The sequence below is a fragment of the Pyrgilauda ruficollis genome, unplaced genomic scaffold (assembly GCF_017590135.1).
Source record: "Pyrgilauda ruficollis isolate IOZ18807 unplaced genomic scaffold, ASM1759013v1 scaffold16, whole genome shotgun sequence".
Taxonomy (NCBI): Eukaryota; Metazoa; Chordata; class Aves; order Passeriformes; family Passeridae; genus Pyrgilauda; species Pyrgilauda ruficollis.
In genome coordinates, this window is record NW_024514764.1 from 4,101,408 (window position 1) to 4,127,678 (window position 26,271).

The 26,271-nt window shown below is 46.1% G+C and overlaps 2 protein-coding genes across 2 annotated transcripts; both read right to left on the reverse strand.

Moving 5' to 3' along the window:
* Nucleotides 1–1,482: 1,482 nt before the first annotated feature.
* On the reverse strand, nt 1,483–9,833 carry LOC121350812 (cytochrome P450 2W1-like). Its single transcript, XM_041462504.1, is given in 9 exon segments — nt 1,483–1,673; nt 2,266–2,407; nt 2,892–3,076; nt 3,469–3,610; nt 4,599–4,772; nt 5,181–5,344; nt 5,436–5,585; nt 7,415–7,577; nt 9,539–9,833. Coding segments are annotated over 9 exon segments (1,509 nt in total). The 5' UTR covers nt 9,737–9,833.
* Nucleotides 9,834–13,777: 3,944 nt separating this feature from the next.
* On the reverse strand, nt 13,778–20,583 carry LOC121350776 (cytochrome P450 2K4-like). Its single transcript, XM_041462422.1, has 9 exons — nt 20,227–20,583; nt 17,880–18,042; nt 17,563–17,712; nt 17,120–17,280; nt 16,478–16,651; nt 15,810–15,951; nt 15,071–15,258; nt 14,337–14,478; nt 13,778–13,965 (listed from the first exon to the last, which is right to left on the reverse strand). The coding sequence occupies exons 1-9, from the start codon at nt 20,422–20,424 to the stop codon at nt 13,778–13,780; spliced, it is 1,506 nt and encodes a 501-aa protein (XP_041318356.1). The 5' UTR covers nt 20,425–20,583.
* Between the last annotated feature and the right edge of the window lie 5,688 nt (nt 20,584–26,271).

The following is a 26,271-nucleotide window of genomic DNA, read 5'->3' on the forward strand; positions in this document are numbered from 1 at the left end:
TGAAAACCTTTAATTCAGCCTCTGCAAGCAGGAGGCACAGAAGTGAAGAACTGAGGCTGTCCCCAGGGCTGACTCACAGCCCAAAGCTGAGGAATTTGCCCTGGTGAAACCACCCTGCAGGTATGGATGGTTTGCAGTTGAGCTGATGTTTACCAGGATGAGCATATGCAAAACTTCTCACCCATGGGATACATCTAACATTTTATCTGTTGTCACTCTGGGCTCAGGACCAACCTTTCGTGGTGTTTGCATTTCTGTATGCTGCAAAGTTGGGTGCCAGGCATAGGAAATGTAATGAGGACATGGGATTAAAACTTTATTGGGTTCCCATGAAGGGGAAACAAACAATATGATAAAGCACATGATAAGGAAATGCTTGTGGAGGAGTGGGAAGTCACAGGCAGATAAATGGATGGAAAATTGCTTTAGCTGGAATTAGGTTGTGGAATATGATGGCATGTAAGAGTGAGATAGAGACAACAGCCAGGCTGAGCTACAGAGGAAAGCAAGCCAAGCAAAACCAGCTCTCATTTAATCCCTGATCCCCACTCTCTGTGCATGTGTGTGTGCAAAACAAGCACTGTGAAATTAGACTGCATTTGCAGTGGAATTGCATGGCTGGTTCCAAAGGCCAGACCATCCCAAACACCAAATGACTGCTGGTTAGGCTCTTAACATTAACCAGGATATCTGAAGAGAGGGAATGCTCTGCTTTTAACGAGGTCAGGAAGGACAGAGAAGTGTAAAACTAACAGTGGGTGTAGTTTATTTTTGTGCCATTAGCCCTTTATGACCGGATGCTGGTGCAAATCTCATGTGGCCTCATGATTTAAATTGCAAACTTAGGAATGCAGCTCCTGTTTTGTTCCGACTGGGGAGCAGTGTTGAGCTTGGTTGCAGCACTTGCTTCTCTGAACAGGTTTGCAGCCTCTGGGGCATCTTCCAGGACACTGTTCCAATGACTTAGTCCTCAAATCACATGGACCCATCACTTTTTTCACTCTCAGTGTTTGGCTTGGCTGCCTAGTGGGTGAAATCCTGGTAGGATTTTGCTGTGAGCTGTGGAAAAGCCCAGGAGGTGCCTATGGATGGCTCAAGACTGTGACCCAGGTCTGTGGCTTCCAGTAAACCATGGGTTGTTCTTCCTCAGGATTCCAGGCAGATTTCTGTGACATGGTGAACCTTGGGAGCCTGGGTGTTCCCCTGCTGCTCATGGGCTGCATCCCCTCCACCAGAGCAGCAGCTTGGTCCCTTCACCAGCTCCATGCACGTCTTGAGCAGCGGGGTGTGATGCCAGCACCATGGTTTGTGTTTGCATCTCCCCCAGAGCACAGGAGCAAAGAGCAGCCCTTGGGGGGATGGAGCAGTGGAGGGGGGGATGGAGGCAGTGGGAAGGGGATGTGGTGGTGTGGCAGGGTGGGGGAATGGGAGTGTGAGCAAAGTTGGGGTCTTGGACCCCAAAGCTCTGGGACAAGGCCGTGGTTATTCCCGCAGGACAGCGCAGGTTGCCTGAGGCTGAGGCCTCAATGTGAAAGTCGTTTGGGGGACGGTGAGGTCCAAGTCAGACTCTGAAACTCCTGGCTGGGGTCGGAAAGTGAACGTTTGGAGCAGCCCTACAAAGAAGACAAACAGCTCCATCTTGGCCAGGCTTTCCCCGATGCAGTTCCGTCGCCCTGCGGGTGAAAGCAGAGTGCTCATGGAAGAATCCAGCTGGAATGTTTGCCATGGACACGTTAGAATCTGAGATGTTGCAATGGGAGCAGGAGGGAAACCTCGAAATGCACTAAAGCATTTTGGAGTAGAGGGGCCTGTGTTGCTAAAGGTTCTCTTTTGTCACAGGCTACAGCCATCTTGCAGGGTTATTGCACATTTATGCTGTGCTCTCTCCTCTCCTAAGCTCTTCCAACCCTCTCATCATCTTTAACCCTTTCTTTTGGAAAGCAGCCTGATAGAAGAATGCCACCTCCTTCCAAAGTGGAATAGTTTGAAACTCACTTTTCCTGTGCAATTTATCCTCATATACCACTTTCAGATAAGAGTGTGTTTCTTTTTACTACCCTTCTTTGTGCTATATTTAGCAGTGGGAGAGCTGTGCTCTGGCAGCCCCCATTTGCCCAGATGCAGAACAATTGATTCCATTCAGTTGTCTGGTTGCTCATTGACTGAGTTAAGGGCAGTGTTTACACATGAAGACTCATTAGTGTGTCTTGTAATTAAGTGGCCCTGCCACAGCCCCAGCTCTGTGCAGGTCAGCCCTCTAGTTACCTGTGGAGAAAGGCAGGAAAGCTCCTTTCTTTACAAAATTCCCTTCAGCATCGAGAAAGTGGTTGGGGTTGAACTGATGTGGTGTCTCCCATTGTGTCTTATCCAGCAGCACTGAGGTAAGGGATGGGATTACAATAATACCCTGGAAGAAAAGCACACAAAGGCACAAATGATTGCCAAGTGCTGTTTTGGTTCATTTTCTCACACAGACTTTGGTGTCCCAGATTTGCTCCACCTGTGGCAGGTGGAGACCATGAGGGTTTTATCCCATCATCCAGCGGAGAGACATCAGTGAGATTTTCCCACTAGTGCCAAGGACTGAAGCCAAACCCCACATGGTGCTGTGAAAACCTCAAGTGGAAGGTAAGATCCTGCAATTCTCTGGCAGATACTTCACTGTGCAGATGGCAGCAAGGAGGTAAACCACAGGGCTGCTCATGGAGTGAGGAAGTCCTGAGCATGAGAGAAACTGCATTGAGTCCTATGACAACTCTGGGCTCAGTACAGAAACCCTTCTGGGGATGGTTTTGGACTCTGTCGTGTAATTCCCTCTAAGAAACCATTCTCCAGTGGCACTGGCGAATCTGGGGAGGGTTTTGTGCTCCTGGGAGGCAGCAGATACCTACCTTGGGAAGGAAGTAGCCCCTGAAGTGGGTGTCCACAGCAGTGCAGCGGGGCACGTGTGGCAGGAGGGTGATGAACCTCTGCACCTCGTGCAGCACGGCGTTGGTGTAGGGCATGTTCTTCCTGTCCTCGTACGTGGCCCAGCTCCCAGCTTTGACCGTTCTCCCAATCTCCTCCTGCACCTTTTCTGGAAGGAACAAACAAAAGGGATGTGTCCCAGCAAGGAAGCCAACTCCCTCCTTGGATTTGGTTTAGGGGAAAAAAACCCCATTTTTCCTGAGTTTGAAGAGAGAGAGGATTCTTAAAGCAGCAGTGTGGGTTTCCCTGCTGTGTGTTTAATTCAGACATGTGGGTTCCTGCAGCATCATACTCTGATCTCCACTCATCCTCTCTCCTAGCAAGTCAAAAAGGCTATTTTATTGTGACTTTGATCAGCACCTAGTTACATTAGGAGCTCATCACAGAGGAGAGCTAGGATTCAGCTCCTCAGGCAAAAGAGCTGCTGTGGATCTGAGGACGGGCCTCTTCCTTCCCCATTTCAGCCCATACTCATGGATGGAGTAGGTAACAGCTGCTCACTTTGAATCTCTGGGTATTTCATCATGAGCAGGATGGACCACTGGAGCGTGGTGGCAATGGTCTCTGTTCCAGCCATGACCAGGTCAAGTATGGATGCCATTAAGTTGTCATCATGGAAGAGGCTGTCTTTCTTGTTCTTCTCCTTGAAAAACACAAGAGGTAAGAAAAGTCATAAAACCATCAGTCTGAGTATTCAGCAAGCTCAGGAAACGCTGCATAACCTACAGCACAGCTGGCTGTGGTCTTGTGTTTGTGAACTGGGTGATAAAATAGACCTGATCTTGAATGCACAGCTTCCACCAGAGATGGAACACCACAGATGGAAGGTCCAGAGGGGAGTTTTGGTTCAACATCCATCTCCCCTGGAAGCAGGCTGAAACCCAGAGCCAGCTGCTGCTCACAGACTCAGCCTTGCAGGTTTGAAAAGAGCCTGGTCTCTGCCCTGAACAGAAGCAGATTCAGCTAATCCTGTCTCTGAGGGACTCCTCCTGCCCAAGGCTGGGTTTGAATTCCCAACAATGCTCAAAATTACCTTTCAGGCCATTTCTGCCTGGGCTTTAGAACTGTGATAACTCCTCCTCCACACAGCTGAGTAGAATACTTAGTGCCTAAGGTCAGCCTGGATCCAGCTGGAAAGAAAAAGCTCAGAGCCCAAATATTTTGTGTTGAATGAAACCAACTGATGTGTGAAACTGCCGAGCCTCTGCTAAGTAAGATGCAGGGCAGGGTTAGGACTTGTACTGATGATTTATCATTCAAGTGCTTTAAGGGGCTCATTCATCTTGATGGAGCAACAGTATAAATGATTAATTGATTTGTTTTCATAAAAAGAAAGGCAGAGTCAGCTTTCATGTGAATTCATGCATTTTCTACTAGGAGAGAGCAGTTGATCTCACATTATTAGTGCTACGATTTCAGGAGTGGACTGAGAGTAGCTTTTGTGTCTTAATTTTGATAGAAAAATGTTCCAATTGTAAGAGTCTCGCATCTGATTTAAGTACCACTGAAATAACAGCATGGGTTTCAATAGATTTAAACAACATGACTGAAATCAAGACTCAGCAACTCTTTTAGCTAGAAAATCCAAAGGAGACATTGCAAACAGCCAACAGAGCTAAGCAGTCCAGTACCTCTTGTTGCTTGAATATCAGTGCATCGATGTAGCTCCTCACACTGTTCTCATTGATATCCTCCCTGCTTGCCTTCATATATTGCCTTAAAATGGCACGCACATCTTCGATTTTCTTGAGCATAATCTTGTGGGTTTTGAAAAGAAATCCAAGGAATGGGTAGAAATTGAAATACTAATGAGAAATTTAAAAAGAGAAGCATTAGGCCTGCAGAAATACCACACAGAATCACAGAGAATCCCCTTGGCACATGCTGAAACAGCTTTTTTCCTAAGGGCCAACGAATCAGTTGAGTTTTGTCTTTAGTAGCAATAGCTCAGCATCCCAGGGACTTCCCAGGCAGATTTTCATAAGCTAAAGTAACCACAGTTCAGATCTCATTTTAACTCCACACAGATGTGCAGGATGGGTCAAAAGGAAAGTAGGTAAGGGGAATCTGGCAGCAGATTTTGGTGACCCAAGTGGCACATGGAGAACTGTCATGTTTTAGGTGTAATGGCTGGCTCTGAACATTTGAAAACTGCTGAAGTAAACCCTATGGTTGGTGTGGCTCATGCAAAAAAATTACCTGTGGGACAGGACAGTTTACTCACGTTTTGGGGATCCCAGAAGAATCATAATTTCGTCTATGAGTCTTAAGAGAGTGAGAAAGGTTGGGTCCTTGTAGTCAAACCTGTCCCCAAAGAGCATGACGAAGGTGACGTTGATGGGAGCGCAGTTGAAGGAGGGCAGGCTGAAAGGTTCCCCTGCAGCGGGAGCAGGGTGGGAAAGCTGTGAGACGTGGAGCAGCTGTGACACACACGAGGCTGGGCAGCCCCAGCCTGGCCCCCAGCTCACCTTTGAAGGATTTGATCATCTCGATGAGGAAGTGGAGCTCCTCGAAGATTCTGCCTTCTATCATCTGCTTGCCCATGCCGAGGTTGCGCATGCTGGACACGGTGAACCTGCGCGTCGTCCTCCACAGCTCCCCGATGGAGAAGAACAGACCTGGGCAGCCCGTGAGAAATGTGCTGGGCTCAGGCACGGAGGAGCCCCCCACACCACACCAAACAGGGCACTGGGTGAGCAGGGAGCTCCACAGGTGTTTCTGTTTCCACACGGATTTAGGGACTAAAGGTCTCCCCTTTCTGTGTGCCTCATCCCTGCATCCTCTCAGCTCCATCCTCACTGAGCTGTAGCTTGGGAAAAGCAAGCTCCCTCCCAGCCCAGTTACCCCAGTCCTCTCCTGAGTGGCAGATGGGCACGTGTGGCTTTCAGACCAGTATGGGTTGGCTCTAGAGGTGGGGGAGATGTTGGTTTGAGTTAGTCACAGGACATTTTTGACCCTGATGGTTGCAAGTCTAGGGCCTCAAGCACCTTGTGTGTCTGAAGCTTCTCCCTTCATCCTGTTCTAGTCATAAAGGTAATTTATCTATGTGAGATGGGATAATTCAGTCTCCTCAACCCTGAATTCCCAGCAATGCTGTATTTTCAGCAGTGGTGAAAATACTGACATTTTTGTGGAGGTTTCTGAGCTCATGCCACGATGATCTCTAGCACCTCCAAGCAGGGATGGGTATTTCATCCTGTCAGAGTGCTGTAAAGAAAAAGTTGGGTCAATAATCCAAAAACTATCTCAGATTGTGGTCAGTTGAAAAGCTGGATGCCAGCATTTCATGTCTTCATCGTGGCTGTGAGGCTTTTAAATATGTTTGCTTTTCTGTTTTAAAGCAGTGTAATTTTAATTTGGGTAACAAAACTTTTTGCTCTAAGAATGTCTGAGCAAATTTCTAGACTTCAATTTTTAATTTTTCTTTAATTTATGTAATTTCATCTGGATCATTCCTTTTCTGAGACCATCTTCACAAAGTCAACAAATTGGCATTTTCTGAAGAAAAAATGTTTCATGGGTAAATTTGTGACCATTGTTGCTTAAGAGCCCCTGAGAGCTCCCATCTTTGGGTCACTCTAAGTGCCTCAGACTTGGGCTGAGAAGGTAAATGTGAAAGGACTTATGATGCAATACTGATATTCTCCCACAGGGATGTTTTACATGTAAATTAGCTCTAAAAAATACCTTTCTCCTCATAAATTCCTTTTATTTATGTAGTGATAAATTCATCATCTATTGATATTATGGCTGGGTAATTTTATTTCTAATTCTAATTCCAACTTCAGCCTATGACAAACATATAAAACTGCCTTTTGGTTCTCCCACTAAAGCCTCACATGAAGCAGAGGATGGACAAAGCAAAAAGACCTCTGAAATAGTCAGGAGTGGAAAAACTATGGGATTGTTTGTGGGGGTGAATTTCCAGCCTCAGCCTCTTGCTTCTGAAGTTGTTTCAGGCTGGACTACCTGAGAACTTTTGTGGGGAGGCAAAGGTGTGGGAACTGACATGACAAAGGCAATGGGAGAAAGGGAAAAACCCAACAGCTCCCAACAGCCAAGCCAGGTAGTCCAAAGTCTCCTGGAAACGTGAGGAGGGTTCATAAACCAGTGGTGACAGTGAGCTGCTCACAGCAACATCGCACAGAGATTAACTCCAGAGTTACCACAGTGCCTCCTCCCACCCCTCAGCTTTTTGGATATGGATGGGCTGCAAGTGCATCAGCAGAAATGATGGAAAGCCAGGAGCCACTGTGTGCAAGGAAAGGCAAACATTCACTGCCACTTGGCTTCAGAAGGGCCCAAGGGCGTGTTTAAAAGCTGGGCTCCAGGGATGCACAGTTGGGCTGTGCCTCATCATCATCATCATCATTATCATCATCATCATCATCATGGGCAATAAATGACAGCCTTGTCCCTCCCACACCCCCAGTTATTGCTCTAGTACCGTTTTTGTTCTGAATTTGGTCAAATATGGGGATGGATGGTCTGTCTACAAACTCCTCTGTGTAGTTCACAAGCGCCTCTCGCACAACTTCGTACCCGGTCAGGACCACAACTTTCTGGAACCCAAAGTGCAGGGTGAAGATGGGGCCGTATTTTTCTGCAAGCTGGAAAAAGAGGCAAGCTGTGATGGTCAGGAAGGGAGGGAGAGTGCACAGAACAGCACCTTGTGCTGTCTGAAAGGACATTTTTCATCCTGGCATCCTGCAGGGAATGTCTGCAGAGCCACTACCTGCAGAAGGGCACTTGTGAGCTCATCATGGTCTAACACAATGCATTTTGTACAGGTGCCTTGCTGGCATCTGTATGGAATTCAGGCTTCTTGCCATGAAGGAGCCCCCATCCCCATCAGTGCATCACTAATCTGGCTTTGCTGTTAAGGAGAAAATAAATGGAAAACAAAAACCCAAAAAAACCCAAAAAACCAACAAACAAAAAAAAAAAAAAAAAACCAAAAAAACAAAAACCAAACAAACAAAAAAAAAACCAACGGAAAAAAAAATCTAAAGACTGGACCTCAAATGGCAGATAAAGTTGGCAAACTGGAGAAAGACCAAAAAAGAGAAGATAGTTCAGTGCAAACAATGATTCTGTCATAGAGGAAAGCTTTGGTCTGATGCTCCTGATGTACTAAAGCACTTCTGCATCCTGCTGGGAGAGAAGCAGTGTCTCTTTCATAGGACAAAGGGGGTATTCCTCATTGCCCACCCAACAAATCCCAGTCGGTGCCAGCTGCTTTGTGCAAACACCATTTTTTGCTCTCCGTGGGGTGAGATGAAGGGATAACCCCTCTGGAGTAATCCCAAAGTCAAGGCAAACAGGCAAAGCAAGCACAGCCAAGCAGGGGACAAAAGCACGCGGAGGTAATTCCAAAGCGCCGTTCAGAGGCTGCAGCAGCGTCTGCCCAGCCCTGCTGGGTAAACTGACCCCAACCCTGACATTGCCCATAACAGCTCCAGGTGCTGGGGCCTCGCCCCGTGGCAGCACAGCCCGTGTTTGCTGAGCACGGCTGTCACAGGAGCCGTGGACACCTGGCTGTGAACCCCCCTGCCTGTTTGCTCACTCTCTCCGTGACCCCAGCATGGGTCAGCCCTGAGGGAACCATCCCCAAGGGAGCCATCCCCGAGGGAGCCATCCCTGATGGAGCCACCCCTGAGAGAGCCACCCCGAGAGAGCCATCCCCAAGGGAACTATCCCTGAGGGAGCCATCCCTGCGGGTACCATCCCTGAGGGAGCCATCCCTGAGGGAACCATCCCCAATGGAACCATCCCCAATGGAGCCATCCCCAGTGAAGCCATCCCCAGTGAAGCCATCCCCAATGGAGCCATCCCCAATGGAGCCATCCCCAGTGAATCCATCCCCAGTGGAGCCATCCCCAATGGAGCCATCCCCACTGGAGCCATCCCCAAGGGAACCATCCCCTAAAACCAGGCGGGAATGCCCGGCAGCCCCAGGAGCAGCCTCGTCCTGCACGCAGTGGGGTAAGTTTTCTTAATTACAGCTTAGTGGAAGAGCTCACAGGTTTTTCACTCTGCTCCTTAGCACAGCTTTGCCGTCTCTCCCTTGCACTGCCATCTAGACTTTAATGCGTGCCCATTCATCAAGAGGGAAAGGGATTTTGCGATGGAGCGTCTGGACTTGGCCCTCTCCGCGGCAGTTTTGGGGTCACTGCATTGTGGAATTCCTCTTTGCCACATCTCCGGGGCATAGGGGAGGGAAGCAATTTAATTTATGTTAGTTGTATCCTAATGCTTTAAAAGATTTCTGGGTGTCCAAGCTGTCAAATTAATATTTCAAATCCCACAAGCATTATAGACTTCATGTACATCATCACAATTACATGAAGAAATCCCATATTACCCACAGGTCTTTTTTTAATGGTTGATTGCTCCTAAATTACATTGCATCAACACAGACATTGACTAGAAGAAGCCCAGAAAGATATCATAAAGCAATTTTCACACCTTTACAATTTAGTTTGAATTAAAAAAGACAAAAAGTTCTCACTGAAACATCCCAGGCAGCTTTAAAATCCATGAGGGTCTGGGTTAGGGGTTTTTGTCCTACCTTCATTAGTGATTTATCTTGCCTTCTAAGATCCACCAAGTGCAGGTTACCAATGATCGGAAGAGGAGTTGGACCAGGAGGTAATTTAAAAGCTGAATTTTTATAGCCAGTTGAAAAATAGGCTACAGCTAATAATATTGCTGCACACAGCAGACAAACTAATGCAGGATCAGAGAGAAATGAAATTAAAAAAGACATTTTTTTTTTTAAGTAATAATCTGGTTTTTGGGGTTAGAAGCAATAAAAATGCAGTGGCACTGTTCAGTTTCTGCCAGCTGGCTCTCTGTTTGCTCTCTGCAATTGCTACAAGCACTCAATTCTTATTAAGGTTTGTAGAGTACCTAAATAAATACTGCATACTCCACCCTCTTTAAACACCTCAGAGAATGTGGTCTAAGCAGTTTGCAAAGCCTGTCCAGAAGTAAAGAGAGTTTCAAATTACAAACCCATGCATGTGTGTGCAAGAACATATACATGGGAAAAGGTGCTTGGCATTCCTCGCTAACCTCCTCCTCCCTGAGACCTCAAGGTCCTTCATTAGCAGTACTATGACCCTCCTAGCACTCTGCTGACACAGGGAAATAAAAAGACTCTTGGAATCCTATTAGAACCTCCAGATTCAGGCTTAGGTAGGATTTGAGATCTCCGTGTTACTAGAGAAAAATACCAGTACTTTTACAGGAGACTTTGGCTCTCTTGATGTCAAGTGGAGATCAAAGGTTGTTAATAATGGTAAAGCCCAATTATCCCTGGGGGGTTGTAGCCCATAAACTTCTTCATAAAGTCAGCTCTGAACTGCCCGGGAGGGATGTGATTTCAGACTTTGTGTCTGAGGTAGAAGACATGTAATAGCTAGCCACAGAAAATTAGCTTGGATCAAGTGATCATGAGTGGATTCATGAGTGCAATGGAAAGACAAAATTAGATTTGAAACTTCTGGGAGGACTTCATTTTGTGAGAGCAGCTTCTAAGGGATAGAGGGAAGAAGTTAACGAATTTAATGAAGCCATCTGACCTGGCAGGCTCCAGAAAGGGAACAAGACAGGAGAATGGAATGATTTTAAGTCAAAAATACTAAACACCTGGAGCTTGCATCCCTTATCAAGGCTTAAACCTTGTAGAAAATAATTGAGGTTACCTGGTTGAATAGTGGTTTTCAGGAGGAAGTTTGGCATAACCAGCCAAAGGAATACGGTCATTCAGGGAAGAAAGGGCTGTCTTATATGATGAGGAAACACAAGGCTAAAGGTACATTTGTCCAAAGGTTAGATCATATAAAGGCCATTATTCAGCAAATATGGGTCCTTAGCCTTGTAAATGCAAAGAAGGCAAGGAAGGAGGTGGATCTGACCCAGAGTGGGGCATGGTCAGCAGGGTCCCGGAGCGAACGGCTGCTGGGCACTCACCGGAGCTGCCTGTGTGGTGAGGAGATGTTGCAGCACAGCAGCCACCCAGAAGCTGGAGCAGCAAGTGTGTCGCAACATTTCTGAGATTTATTTTTTTATTAGTTTCCAAGAAATGGGCTGGAGGCAATGGTTTCCCCCAGAGCATGCCTAGGATGACTCAGCCCTGCCTGCTCCATGAGCTGAGACACAGGGGCTGTAAAGGCAGGCAGGAAGGAACATGGCTGGCACAGGATGCACAACGTGGGCACTGCGATGAGAACTTGCAATGGCACATGCTCTGTGCCTGGGCAAAATGTTTGTTCCTGCAGGGTTTTCTTGGACCAGCAGCAGCCTGCAGGGCAAAAGTTACGTGTTGCTGCTGCTCCTCTCCTGGTGTTTCACCTTGCCCTGGGAGCCTCTGAACTCATAAAAAGGCCTTTCAGAAAGAGACTTAAATTATCTCTGAAAAGCCAGGGGGAGTGTATTGTGGTTTTTTTCGAGCCAGGCTCTGAGTGCAATGCATTAAAATGACAAAGGTAAGTAAAAGTCTTGCGATGACAAGAAATTCCTGTCTCACTGATGTGTCTGGTACGTGTTTTGTGTTTCGCTCCGGAGCTACGTGCTGCCCTGCCTGAGCACACAGAGCCGAGCACAAAACACCTGCCAGGCACTGACATTGCTCTGGGTGCATTCCTGGGGCAGCCAGGCCCCTCTAGGTGCTTGTGGCCCAGTTGTCTTCCATCCCTTGTGCCCGTGTGGCATTCTGCCACTGCTTGTGACTAGTGGTCCTGGTGGGGATGTGGAACGTTGGGTGTCGGCCACCTAAAGGCAACCACACCACTGCCAGTCAGCCAGCCTGGGCCACTAAAACACCGGCCCTGCATCAACTTAAATGCCCCAAAATCTCTGCACCTCCCATGCCAGTCCCATTCTTGACCAGCAGTGCACCTCAGACTGCAGCATTGGATAATTCCTGCTGGCTTTTACTGTCATGGGTTCCTTGTAAGCAAGGGCAAGGGACACAGGAACCACGGAAAGGGGCCACATCAGAGAGCCTTGCAGAGTCCTGCCTCACACAGCAGCTGGGATTTTCTGGAGTTAGAAATCCAGCTATTTCCTTTGAGGTGTTTATGGCTGTCAGTATCGTCAGTCTTTGTGCTGCTGAACTTGTCCTGGCTGCAGGCTGCCCACGGATCCCTGTGCTCACCTCTCTCATGAGGCACTATTGAAGGTGGTGCAGCCCAGCTTTATCAGTTTGACCTGAAATCAACTGCATACTGTCACACCAGATAGATCAACAGCAACAGAACAAAATATTTAATGATTAAGTGGGTGATAAGGTCAGGCTTGCAGTAGCTAGACTGCAAATAGAGCGACAGCGAAACAAACGCAAGCAAGCGCAGCAGCAGAGGCTTCCTTGTTGCAGAGCACTCCCCGAGCTGAGCCCAGGAGCTGGAGCTGGGTCTGTGGTATGGGCCCTGACCAAGTGCAACACCAGCACAAGTAGAAGGTGCAGAATCACTGGGAGAGTGCTGCCTTTAGTTGTGTGAACTAAGGCTAGTGAGGAGAGTCAGTGTCTTGGTCAGAGGCTGCCGTACTTTGTCATCCCTTCATATTCTTTCTCCTTTCTTTCCTTCCATTTCCTTCCAGCTCAGCTTTAAACAACAGTAACTTTAGTTTTATGTTGTAGGTTTACCATAACTGCCCCATTTTCAGTTGAATGGACAATACTGTCCCTATTCATCACAACACACCTGGTAAGTTTGGAATTAGGAGCCTGTGGATGATAGTTCACCATGCAGTCAGTGCAGAGAGTGAGAAATGAAAACCTTATGGCAGCTATTCATCCCCTGAAGGATGCTTTCTCTCTGAAGAGTAGAGAAGATCTACAGAGCAACTACAGCCCCTGAGGTGCAAGTGGAGCAGGGAGCAGGGGGCTGAGCCTCTCCCAGCTCTCTGCTGGAGCGTGGCAGTCCCTGCCCAGCCCAGCTCCACTGCTCTCACACTGCCGCAGGCTGCTATCGCTTCAGCCACGCTGATTCTGAAACTCTTCCCTTCCCATGGCTGCTCATTTTCTGCCAGGTTAGGGATCTAAGATGGCCCAGTAAGGGATTGGATGAGTGCCAGAGCCAGCATGAAGCCAGGAGAGGTGAGGGAGTGGTAGAAATACCTTTCTTAGCAGAAGCAGAAAGCTGCTCAATTAGCCCCATCATAAATGGGCTGTTCAGCATGAAGTGCCTGGTGTGAGGTGGAAAGAACCCATTTCCCAAACCACTTAGATGTTTTCTGATAACTGTCCCGTGCCTGGGTCTTGGCATCAGCCCGTGTTACACCCTTGTGTCTGGGACTCTGTAATAAAGATAAGGCAGGTTGTATCACACAATGGAAGCTCAGTCTGAGGCTCAGCTGAACAATCATCCTGAGGAGATTTCCAGATCCTTTGCGTGTCTCTTGTCTCCAGCTGGGCCATTTATAATCAGCTCTGCTATAGGGCTTGGACTTTGGGCTGAGAAATTCCCCATAGAGCCTGCCAGGGTAGAGCTCTGATGGGTCACATCTACAGAGGAGGTCTGAAGACATTTCACTCTTTCCAACTGGCCTGAAAACAGCATCTCTGATGTGCTGTTCCAGGAATGAATCACACTTTCTGAGAGCAGAACTCAGAGCCGTCTGAAGGGTTTGCATTATACAGACATTGCAAGAGCTGTTGGAGAGGATGTCACGAATGAGAGAAAATAAAATAACAGTGCCTGGTGTCTTCCTTCCCCTAAAGCTCAGGGACAGCTTTCCCCCACTGTAGCTAGATTTGCTTTAAAGCTTGAAGTGTTCTCTACTCTAATGCTGTGTTGTTTGATCATTCACAAGGCACGGCACAAACCAGGTGAGGCATGGGGGTCAAGGTAAAGCCGACATCAGCAGTGAGATCCAGGTCTGACTTCTCCACTCCTGGAGGAGGCTGGAAAACAAATTTGCGGAGCAAGCCCGAAAAGAAGAGGAACAGCTCCATTCTGGCCAGTCCTTCACCAAGGCAAGCCCTTCGTCCTGAAAACAACCAGGGGAGAAGTCAATGATCAGCACTGTAACTGTTAGTGTTGATGTCTGAGACCTTCTAAACAGGAGGTACAGTCTGGAAGAGCAGGCTGCTGAGGTAGGAAATTTTCCCTTCCTTCTCTCTGTACATTAGAGGTGCTACTGATTTGGTCTCAAACTACACAGAAGTCTGTAGATATATGAAATTGTTCAGTGACTGTGAGTAAATCCTTGTCTCCCATCTCTCCCAAAGAAAAGGTGGTTACCTACAGCAATGGTGGATAGGAGAAATGACCAGAAATCCTTTACCCTGTGTTCCTGGCTTTCATACTTTCCTGACATCAGGGGGAACTGCATTAGCCTTGCACCCACACTCCTCTTACCTATGGAGAATGGAATAAATGCTTCTCTCCTAATGAAGTTCCCATTGGCATCAAGGAAATGGGAAGGGTTGAACTGATCTGGGGTTTTCCAGTGTAACTCATCATTCAGTGCAGAGGTCAGCAGTGGAATAATCTCAGTACCCTGAAAGGGATCAAAGAAACTACTGGAAGAGGAGATCACTCCCTTACATGAGACAGACTGTGTTATTTTTCCTTATGTGAAGAGACAAATAAAACATGACAAATAGAACTGGGGATCAAAGAAACTAATGGAAGAGGAGATCACTCCCTTACATGAGACAGACTGTTATTTTTTCCTTATGTGAAGAGGCAAATAAAACATGACAAATAGAACTTGGGAATGTTTCTGTGCCCCATCGTGGCTCTGTCTGTTTTCAGTACCTGCTGTTTTATTTTTTTGGACCACAAAACATTTCTTTCTTACAGAGTCAGATCTTTCAACAAAGGTGCTGGGGTAGAGGTCCCACATTTGACATAAAAGATTCAAACGAGTGTGATTTAATTAAATCTCTGGTTAATCATGATTCAAACAATTGTACCAGACCACAATCCATTCTATGTTTATAGTAATTATCCTGGATCTAAGACAAAGGGTCACAGCACAGATTAAACCATGCATCACTGTGTCTTTAGTTATTTATGTGTTTCTTCATCTGCTTTTAAGAAAGCTGTGAGGAATCTGTGCAGCACAAGCTGCCAGCCCCAGGGCTCACCTTAGGAATCACGTAGCCTCGGAAATTCACATCGCTGGGAGTCGATCGGGATACGCCCATGGGGACAATATTGGCAAACCTTTGTATTTCATGTATTACTGCTTCTGTGTATGGCATTTTTTTCCTGTCCTCCAACTTAGGCAGCTCTCCTGGTTCAATGACATGGTTCATTTCTTCCTGAATCTTTCCTTGGAGGGAGGAAAGGATTAAGAAGCTGATAACAATCACATCTTGCAGCTGAAATGGCTACCAGTTTGGCAGAGGTGAGGAAAAGGGAAAACGGTAAATATCTGGGAAGGGCAGAAGTGGGTAAGTCGGGACATGGTGGAGTTCTTTCAGGTTTGTTGTTGGGCTAAGGCAGCTTGAATGGAGTCTCTACAGTCCATCTCATGCCTGGCTCTCATCACACACCTTTGTTACCCCATAAGCCTCAACAGAAACCAGATCAGAATCAGCTCCTGAGGAGACCTTCAGTGACGTAAGCCCATGGCCTGCAGGTGAATTACATTACAAGGAGGGAGCTTTGCTGTGTCTGTAGGCTGCCCCTTAGCCTCTCCCACTTGGCTGGGCTGGTTTATTGCAATCCAGCTGAATAAAATTCCTTTGTAAAGTCAACGCTTGTTATCTCAGAGCACTCAGAATAATTACTCTAGGCAGCACTGAATGAGTTCCACTCCCTTCCACAACCAAAGCCTTAAACTTGCAACAATAAATTGTACAAGAGATGTGTCCTCCTTACTCTGAATTTCTGGGTATTTCATCATCAGCAGCAGCCCCCAGCGCACAGTTGTGGATGTAGTCTCAGTCCCAGCAGCAAAGAGGTCCAGGGTTGAAAACATCAGGTTTCCATTGCTGAATGCAGTGTGTGGTTTCTTTGACTCCTTCAAAACATGGGAGTAATACAGCAAGTGATACCCATATGTGACATATGTCACCATTTTTATCTGCATTTTAGCCTTCTGTGACTTTATATGTGCTGGAAAACTAAACATTTAGTGTTTTAGCATTAGGGCCTATGCTCTGTGGAATTTGTCTGGTCCTAAGCATATGTGTAATCCCCAAGTCTAGATATTAGAAAAAATTCCAGTGAATTGGAATTTATTTACTGCAACACATTTTACCACTGTACCATTTTTGCAGGAAGATTTGGGGTGATCTCCTCCTTATGGGTGCTGAGTGGGAACTTATTTCCCCCCTGTGGGATGTCTTGACAAGGAAATCCCTTTAACCAGCAGCTCCAGTGGGGCCATGAGCGAATCCAGCACAGCTCAGTGTGTGAGCTTTGATATGTTCTGCTCACTGCAGATCTTCTGTTTCCACTCACTGCCAGTCCCTGACAGATGGCCAGTCCTAAGGGTGAGCTAAGGGAAGGGAACAGAAAGACACTGGGACTCAGCTTTAAAGTACCTGGTTTTGCTTCACCAGAAAGGCATCGACAAAGCCTGTTAAGTCATTCTCATTAAGCTCCTCTTTGTGTTCCTGGAAGAGCTTCTGGAGAAAAGCATTCAGTTCAAGGATATTTTGTAGTACAGTCTTGGAGGCTCCAGACAGAAATCCAAGGGATGGGTAGAAGTTATATAACTGTGGAGCAAGAGAAGTTTTACTGTTAATTGGTATTTTTGAACTCATACTGGTATCTCAAATCACACTGCTGGTCCCTTGTCCTATGCCCTGACATTGGAGGCTGCAATTCCCCCCTTCTACAGTCCAAGGAGCTCTGGATTCCTGCAGAAATAGGATGTTCTTTCTGTAATTCATGGAGGCAGGTTTGGGATTCTGCTTCTGCTCTTGAAAGAGGGTAAAGTTGTTGCTTTTGTGAAGACTTTTGGTTTTTTTTTTTTCTTTTACTAATAAGCTTCACAGAGTAAGTGCAGGAGTCTGGGAATCTGTGCATCGCAGATACAGAACCACATATGTGTTCTGTACAGGCTGACTGGCTGATAATGTTCTTGTTCTCAAGAAGAAATATGTGGGAGGCCAGGAGAACAAATGCTGAAACCGGATATTCCCAAAAAAACTAAGAGCTAAAACATAAAACTCAGCTCTTACCTGCACCATAGGGGAGCCCAACAGTTTAGTATTTTGATTTATCAGCTTCAGCAAAGTTAGAAATACTGGATCATCATATTCAAACCTCTCTCCAAACAATATAGAGCAGATGACATTGGATACAGCATTGTTGAGTATCATTTTTGTATCAAATGGTTTCCCTGTATTTCAAGCAATGAAAACAAATGACAAAATGACTATGCTAGTTTGTCTGGTTTCCTATGGAAATGTAGTCCTGAGCTCCCAAACAAAATTCATTCCCCACCCAGAATTCATAGCAGGGAATTTTGTTTCAGTGTTTTAAGGCCTTGGTTCAATAACCTACTGCACTTTATGCTGAACTTTAACCACGAGATACCATTTGCTCAGAGTTAAACTTTCATTAATCTTTATTGTTCTGCTAGACCTGTTCTCTGTCTCTGGATGAAAGATTTGACACTCACCATGATAGGATTCAAAATATTTGATAAGGGAATTTACTTCCTCCAGGATTCGGATCTCAAGGCTTCTCTTTCCCATTCCAAAATCTCGCAGCGTGGACAAGGTAAATCTTCTCATAGTTTTCCACAGCTCTCCATGGCTGAATGCTATGCCTAAAATAAAGGCATAAAGGCATCCTTATGGCACCTGTGGTTCATAAATGTTCTTACACTCTGGTGCCTCCTAAGATCACAAAAAGCGATCTCTAAGAGGGCAGTACTCTCTGCTGTGAGAATGTAATGAACAGAGACAAAACTTATCCAAGCAAAAGGTCAGTTACCATTTCCTTGTGTCATTTTTCTAAATATGGGTATTTCTGCCCTCTCTCCAAACTCTTCAGCATGATTTAAAAGGGCATCCTTGATGGTTTCATATCCAGCCAGTACCACGACCTTCCTGGGTCCAAAATGCACCGTGAAGACGTTGCCATATATCTTGGAGAGCTGTCAAGGTGAATAAATATGCTCATTCAAAGCCAGATCTGCACTCAAACACTACTACTGGCCCCTCTAGGTGGTTTCTAGACCAAAAGGAGCCTCCCAGCCCTGCCTGCTGTCTCCAGGTGCTGCTTTAACTCAAGTAGTGAGCAGCAGCTATCGATTGCCAGCATCTCTGCTTGCACCCTGTTTGCTCAACAAGGTGTCTGCTGTCACTGCTCCTAGCAGGGGAGTCAGCAAAGTGCCACTGCATTCCTGTGGTGTTCTGCAGTAACAGGCCAGCAATACCACCTCGGGAGGCTGGGTAGAGAATGCTGTAGCAGGCAGGCCTGTTTATTGTAGTGCTGGTGACCTGAGGCAAGCAGGCATGCACACACCTTTGAGGCTGAAGCCACAAACACTGCAAAAACAAAGCCAGACAATAACTCTCTCTTTCAGGACAGCACTTGTCTCTAATTATGGCAAGGTGGGTAGTGTTGCAGTCATTATGGAATTATTTGCTGGCCACCAGAAGCTTGAATCCGACTAGGAAGCATATTCTGGTAGATAATGTCACAGGAGTGTTAGGCTTTTATAGCAAATTAAAAATGAATCATCTGTTAGCCTGAAAGGTGGCTTTGACAAGCTAATCATTCACTTGGTATTTTAGGCTTCGTTTGAACACACTGCAAGCCATCCACTCCAAATGTCTGCTTGTTTCTGATGTGCCTGGGTTACCATTTTCTATGCATTAGATAGATTCCACAAATTGAATTTCAGATTAGAAGCAGCTCCTGTTATTACACCAGACAAATTGAATTTGTTTTCATCAAGCAGTGGTTTGACGGCTGGGGAGATAACATTAGCACTGGTTCTTCCATCCCTGGCAGCTCACAGAGCGTGTGGCAGAGCCAGGGGCAGGGAATCACAGCTGCCTCTGGCCTTCCTTTGGCCATCTCCTTACATTAGTGCTTCTTGGCAGCCTCTCTGGTTTTACTCAGCAGCACAAGTATTGGATGTGGCAGGCCTGAAAGCCCAAATAAAGCTTCTTGGGAAATTAGGCTGGTGCTGTCACGTGACATTTGTATCATAAAATCCCCCAGTACTGCCAAAAATAGTTCATAAATACTTTCATACTGACATCCTCAAACATATCCAGGAGCTCAGGACCAGAAGCCCATCAGAGCTGATCTCTACACAATCCTCTGCCCCATAAATCAGGGCAGATGAGCACTGGGTGCCTGCTGTAGGAATTCTGTGCTTGGGAAACACAGGATGACCTTCCTTCTACAGCTCACAGGAGGATTGCAGTGTATGCACTGCCCTCTCACTGCAGATGTTCAAGTGGCTGAAGGAGTTCTCTGGGGACCAGCTTTCCCCCACCATAGTGTCCAGTAAGCAGCACACACACAGGGCAGGTGGCAGGTCCCTCACAGCACCTCAACTGTCTCTACAGCAACCAGATAAAATCTGAATTCCCACTGAATTGTCCCCAGGTCCCTGGGGAACACAGCAGACACTTTCTGAAACAAACATTGCCCCTGGCTTTTTAATATTTAAGTGGGTTTTTTTCCTCTCTCTCTTTTAGATATATAAGTATCCATGGAGCTGTGTAAGAAAAAGCAATTTGTTTAGCTAGAGATATAAAATCCATGCATCGAGTCCTCAACCATCCTGGGCAGTGTGTGCAGGGGGAGGGCTGGGGAGGCAGAGTTCTGCTTTGCATTGCAGAGATGTAATTAGTTTTGGCATAGGACATCCCCTTTCCCTCTGCTGTGGGGATGATACCTTTTCTTGCTTCATCCCTTCCATCCACCCATCCTTCCTAGAGGGCTGGTGGCAGTGAGACATGTCTTGATGGCAGCAGCCTGGCCCAACTCCAGTCTTTTACCTGCAGCCTCTGAAGGGCTTGAAACACCAACAATTTGGAGCAGATTGTGAGGGGTGGGGGGTCTGCACTTGAGTGTGTATAAAGAAAGGAGTGTGTGTATTATATTCATATATATAAATACAAGTGTGTGTGTGTGTGTGTGTATTGTTATATAAATATAAGAGTGTGTGTGTGCACCTCTGAAGGTAAAGTTGTTCTGCCTGTGTGCCACATATCTCATTGCTGCCCTCCACACAAAGCAAACACCACCACATTTCCCCAGCTGCATTTCTCGTTGCAGGAATTGCACATTTGCCCCCTGCCTGCTCGCTCAGCCCTACCTGTGTCAGTGACTGGAACGGCTTTTTCAGGTCCACCACGTTCAGGTTCCCGATCAGAGGAAGAGGTCGTGGCCCAGGGGGCAAATTGCAAACTGACTTCTTGGAGCTGGAGAGAAAGTAAAGGAGGGCAAACAGCCCTGCTGCCAAGCAGAGCAGCAAGCTGGAGCCCAGGGACTGCAGGAGACTCTGCACAGCCATGTCCAAAGGCAGGTGAGGGTATGAGCATCTTGGGGTCCCTTTATAGCCCTTCTGTCATTTCCTGAACACACCTTCTGGGCAAGTGGCTTTACACAGGGAAAAGGGCTCTGCAAGCTTGTTTATGTCCACTCAGACCAGATGTACTCCATTTTCCTGCCAGATGAAACACCCTCCTTTATTCTGAACCACGGATTATCGTAATCCAGAGCTCTTATTTCATCTACAACACTGGGACAAGGTGTTTGTTTTCCAGTGAATATCTGAGTTATGGGCATGTTCTCTATGTGATTTCAGAGTCAGAACTCAAGGACAGGAGCCATGCTGGACTGCTGTCACTGTGCCAGCTCACAGGCCTCAGCTGGACCACTGGTGCTGCAATGGAGGAAGCAGGACACAGGAGGGAAAGCTCACAACAGCGCAGGGCCCAGGGTGCACCTGGCAAGAAAGCCCTCAGGGAGGACAAGAGTGACCAGGGACGAGCTGGAATGGTGGTTGCATGAAGGTGGGCTGATTCAGGATTGCTGACAGGAGCAGATCTATTTACAGGTGACAGCTCTGATTCTTTTTGCTTTCCTGCCACCCCAGTAAAATCACCTCCTTGAGCAAAGCAGCATTTTTTATTACAAGCATTGTTATTGTCTTTGTCCCAAAAATCCCCTACCAGCAATCCCAAAATGCCCCTGACACCATGTCAGTCACTATTTGGCAGTTTAGTGCCCAGAGAACCATGTGCCTGGATGGCCAAGCCTGCCTCAGCAATTGGTGATGACTCCCTCTGTTTATGAACAGCTGCATGCCATCCTCTAGGAGAAACCGTCCCCTGCAGGCAATCCTGCCTGGATTGGGAAAGAGATCCTGAATCCTTGTAACCTGGGAGGAGCCAGGAGCAGACTGCAGCTGGCCAGGCAAGGATGGAGGAGGGAGGCTGCCTGGGCAGCTGCTGCCAAGGAGGTGCAGCCAGGAGGAGCACATGGCAGCAGTTCTGGCCCTGCAGGTACTGAGTCATGTCCCAAGCCAGGGCAGGGTCCTGCAAGAGCCCACGTGCCCAGGTGACAGCTCCAAGAGCCACCCCCACCTTCTGCATCCTTGGGGGATGACAACAAAGCACAAGTGACCAAGAACACGAAGCCACTTGTAGAAATGGTGGCTCTGGGGAAAGGAGCTGATTTGATGCTCTATCCCACATTCTCCAGTGGGGATATTTTGCTCCCCATTTGCAGATTCTGGCAGATTACTGGGCTCTGCTGCTGTTCAACCCTTTAGAAATCTTTCGTTTAATAATTCTTTTGCTATAATTCTCCAAGGCTCTCAGGTGCAGGCTACACTGATGGAAAAATGATGATTATTTATTAATAATAATAAAAGTACATTAGCCAAAGGCAAGGGGAATCAATAAACTCTAACTAGATTGACATGAAAGAGCTGCCTGCAGATCTGCCTGCTCTCCAAGGCTTGTTATCAGGAGTGGAGTTTTTTACAAGGAGGAACTTTCCTGTGCAGAAGACAACCAGGCAGGGTGGGCAAAGAAAGGATGGTCACATCCATCTCAAATTTGCTGCACAGCTGAGAGGCCTTGGCCTGCACCCTCCTCTCCCAGACATTTCCAAGAATATCCTGTTCTGCCAGATTCTTCTCTGAACAAATTGTGTGACTACTGGGACTCCTGAGACTTTATAATATGCAGTAAGAGGGAGGGAAAAAACCCTGCACGGGGCCAGTTGGCTACCAAAGGAGGAAATCTGTTGCTGTTTACATAGAGCTCTGTTGGAGTAGAGCTGGCTGCTGCCAGAGCAAGAAAAATCACCTTCCCTTTTTTAGGACTTCAATCTGTGGTGGCAATATAGGGTGAGACCCTTTCTCAAGCAGTGAGCCCATGGACTTGCAGCCTGCTGGGCTGATGCCCTGTGAGAAATGAGGGATGAGCTCTCCAGAGCGAGGGAATCTTTGCAGTTTTAAAATAGAGTCAACACGATGCCCTCACCCCCACTCCTTCCTCACATCTCTCAGCTTCCAGGGTGCAATCCTGAACACAGGCTTGCAGGTGAGGGTCCCACTCAGGACTGGGGTAAAACATTGCTCCCAGCTCACATCTTTGTCTTTCTACCAGCCCAAGGCAGAAGCACCTTCAAGTGAGCAGACTTTGTGGGCACAGCTCAGGGGACTCCTCAGTTCCTCCTGGACAATGAGCACTTAAAGACCACAGCAACTCCCGTGTGCTCATCTGGAGAAGGTCACAGACCTTCTCATGGGACACAGGTTAACAGTGCTGCAGTAACTGCAGGATAGTGCAGGGAAAGGGTTGTTATAAGGCCATAATTCAGTCAATGACTGCTGATAACATCATAAACCAGGAGAGTGAGCACCAAGTGCTTGAGAGCCTTGCAGGGCTCTGCCACTGCTTTACAGCCCCTGGAGATGCCTATCAGCCCAGGCATTGTTATCAGGGACATATAAAGCCTCAGCACACCCTATTAAACATTAACATTTTTAAAGACCCAGATGTGTTAAAACTCAGGCTGCTCCTTGCTAATGGATTTTGCTTGCCTTGACAAATGCCAGTGCAAAAAGAAATCAAAAGCTTTCCGACTCTGACCTCTTTCAATTTTTCATCATTATTGCATTGTTTTATTGGATTACACCCATTTCTTCCCACCCTGCAAATCTGTATTTCTACAGGATCACTGCAGGGTAGTGATCAGTATCTCAAGTGTTCACTTTGCTCATTTTTATACAAATAATTCCTTAATTTCTTTTCATTCATCTGTCAAATCAGTGTGGGTTGCAAATCTACTCTGGGAAGAAAGACTCCTGAAAAAAACATTTTTAAAAATCTTTATTTTGTGGCTTTAAAAAAAAAAAAAAAGAGAGAGAGAGAGATTCCTGGGTTTTGGTGTTTTTTTTTTTTTTCCCCATGTTCTGAGTTGAAAGATTATAGTGATGAGTCTGGTCACTGGGAGAAGAAAATTAAAAAATCTGTGCATGAGATTAGTGCATTGTCCCTGTGCAGAGCCTAAGGTGAGAGTATTTCCCACTCGTGTTAAGCATTTACCATTCTTGGGAGCTTTGCTCCTTTTAAAAGCCTCCTTCTCGGACTGAATAGATGCCATCCCTTCATAAGTCTCACCCAGTGAGGAAACACATGGGACATCCTTGGCTTTGGTGCTGGTAATGTACTTTTTAATATGCATATCATTGAGTAGGTTGGGTTATGAAGAGATGATTTTCAAAATATGGCTGATAAATCAAATGCCTCAACACAGCTCCAAGGATTTTTTGTTCTGGGTCTCTGACTTTTGTCTCTCTCAACAACATATTGCAGAAATTGTATTAATCCAAGAGAAATTTGAGGAATATCATGAAGGGTGATTAGCTGGTATCTACAGAAGCAGGGTCCCAGCATCTTCCTTTTGGGCCCCTCTCTTGGTGCAGGTGGAGATGTGGATTTAGATGCACCAGAACTGCAATGAGCAATTTAAGATGAAGGTTTGTTTTGCCTCTCAGTGCAGCGTTGCTATTTCTACTGCATTCCTCTCTAAACTGATGAGGCTTTCGCTCAGTAATAACAGAAAATAAGCTATCACTCTGTACATCTTTATAACATATTAAGGCCCTGACCTTATTGGCATGAAACTACGATTTCCCTGTAAGTGCAAAACAATAATATTTCATTAATCATCCACAACAGAAATCCCCATTCCCCAGACTATTCTGGCAATATTCTGCATTTTTGCTTGTCTAGGAACCTGAATTAAAAGGGAGAAAAATGGTTTACAACAGCCTGTGGCAGTGATGGAGCAAGAGGCCTTATGTAAGAGCTGGCGGCGTGCTCGGCTCACGCAGGGAGGCGTAGCAGTGAGTGATCCTGGAAGGATGTTTCTCTGAGGTGTGTTCCCTGCCTGGGCTGGGAACAGCAGTCTCAAGGGCACAAATTCCAGCATCTGAATGTGCTTGGTCTTGTTCAGCTCATTAATTTCCTACAGCTATCCCAAGTCAAGCTACGAAATCCCCTGGTGCTTTACTCCGAGCCTTTCATGGCTTGTCAATAAATTATTTTCCAATTAACTACCTGATAATTTGAGTCTGCAGGCTCTTAGAAGAGGCAGCGTGCTGAGAGAGAGAATAATGGAAGTCACGGATGATTCCCTGCCTGTAAAATGAATAAAGGTTCTTCTCTGGAGTGTTACTCAATTTGGTGCTTCCAAAAGGTAATGGTGAGTGTGTAATAACTCCTTCTGAGGAGATGTTTGTCCAACTGGTGGATAAACACCAGTACTGGAGTGAGCTTTCAGCACTACCTGACAACACTGGAAGAGAACAGGTTTAAATGTAACTTCAGTCCATAATTAATGATGAAAAGGACTGATTCAAGCAAAGGATTTTTATTTCTTTTTCAGTCTATCCAGCTGTGTAACTTGAAAGGGGAAGAGCCAAGATTTTCCCTACATTGGGAAGTCTTCTAATTTGAGCATTCTGATTTTTGGCAAGGCCTCAGGACTCCATACTAGAGAAACACTACAAATTATCTAATCTCTCTTGTACAATGGGCACCTTTTTGCTGAAGCAGCTATTTCAGGTTTCCCTGCTGCAATCAAAGTCTCTCACTCTTTTGAAAGAAAATATGTGAAAAGCATTTAAATCTCCGTTTGTGGCAGTGCTCTTTGTGGCTCTGTTTTTGTTGAGTCCTTTTGGAACTGGTTGGTTTAATCCACAAACGAGGTTTTTTTTCTTTCACAATGATTATCTAATGGGGGTTTTATTTGATCTCCTTGGGAAAAATTTATCCTAAGTTGCTGAATCATGTGTATTAGATTATTTGAGAACCTGTACCTTTAAAGGAAATTCTAGAAGGTACAACTGGCATTTGCAATAAAAACATTAAGTAATCATAACCAAACACCTGCTACTATACCTGACCTGAATTTGAGTAACTACAACATTTAAGACTCCAGAGAAAAACCCTGAGTTAACGAATAGGTAAAAAAAAAAAAGAAGAAAAAAAAAGAAAAAAAAAAGGGATATAACGATGTAGCCTTTACAGAGAATCATAGACTGATTTAGGTTGGAAAAGACTTTTAAGATTATTGAGCCCAACTTTTCCCCCAGTGCTGCCACTAAAATCATGTCCCCAAGTGCCATGTCTACATGGCTTTTAAATACCTCCAGGGGTGAGGGCTCCACCACTGCCCTGGGCAGCCTGTGGCAATGCCTGGGGAAGTGCATTTTCCTCATGTCCACACTGATACCCTTCTAGGTGTCATCTACAACCTTGCTGAGGGTGCCCCCGATCCCACCACCAGATCCTTGGTAGAGGTGTTAAACAGAACTGGAGAGGGTTGGTGCTGTCTGCCTGGGAATAATTCCACTGTGGGATCTATGCACAGCGTTTTCCTTTGACTTCTTCCTTCATCACAAGGGAAATCAGCAAGCTGGCTACTGTGACAGAAAGGAAGGAATGTAATTTGGGCAGTTTGCTAAAATCAAGTGCCTTGACATCTCAGTTAAACGTGTTCAGATAAACCAAAGTTACTTCCCTGCTGCTCAGTTGTCTGAAATCTGGGAGACAGTTTGCTGCATTTATTTATGAAAGAGGAGTATCTCCCTTTTACCATTAAGTGTTATAATGAAGTCAAGTGGAAAAGTGCTATTTACTGTATAATAAAACCCATCTATTGTTCATAGCCCTGAAAACCTCATAATAAAATCTTATATTTCAAGCTGTGCAAACCAGTTGCTTATGTAATAGAACATGGTGTAATTTTCCATTTACAATTTCAATACTGTAATAAGAAAGCAATCAAAGCATAAACAAAAGACACTTTAAATGGAGGTGCAGTTAATATTTCCATA

Bases quoted from the DNA above. Each gene is read 5' to 3' on its own strand.
- LOC121350776 (XM_041462422.1), bottom strand. From the start codon at position 20,424: ATGGCTGTGCAGAGTCTCCTGCAGTCCCTGGGCTCCAGCTTGCTGCTC. The intron at 18,043-20,226 runs GTAGGGCTGAGC...TCACCTTGACAG, and splicing joins CGTTCCAGTCACTGACACAG to CTCTCCAAGATATATGGCAA. The intron at 17,281-17,562 runs GTGAGTGTCAAA...CTTGAAATACAG, and splicing joins ATATTTTGAATCCTATCATG to GGAAACCATTTGATACAAAA.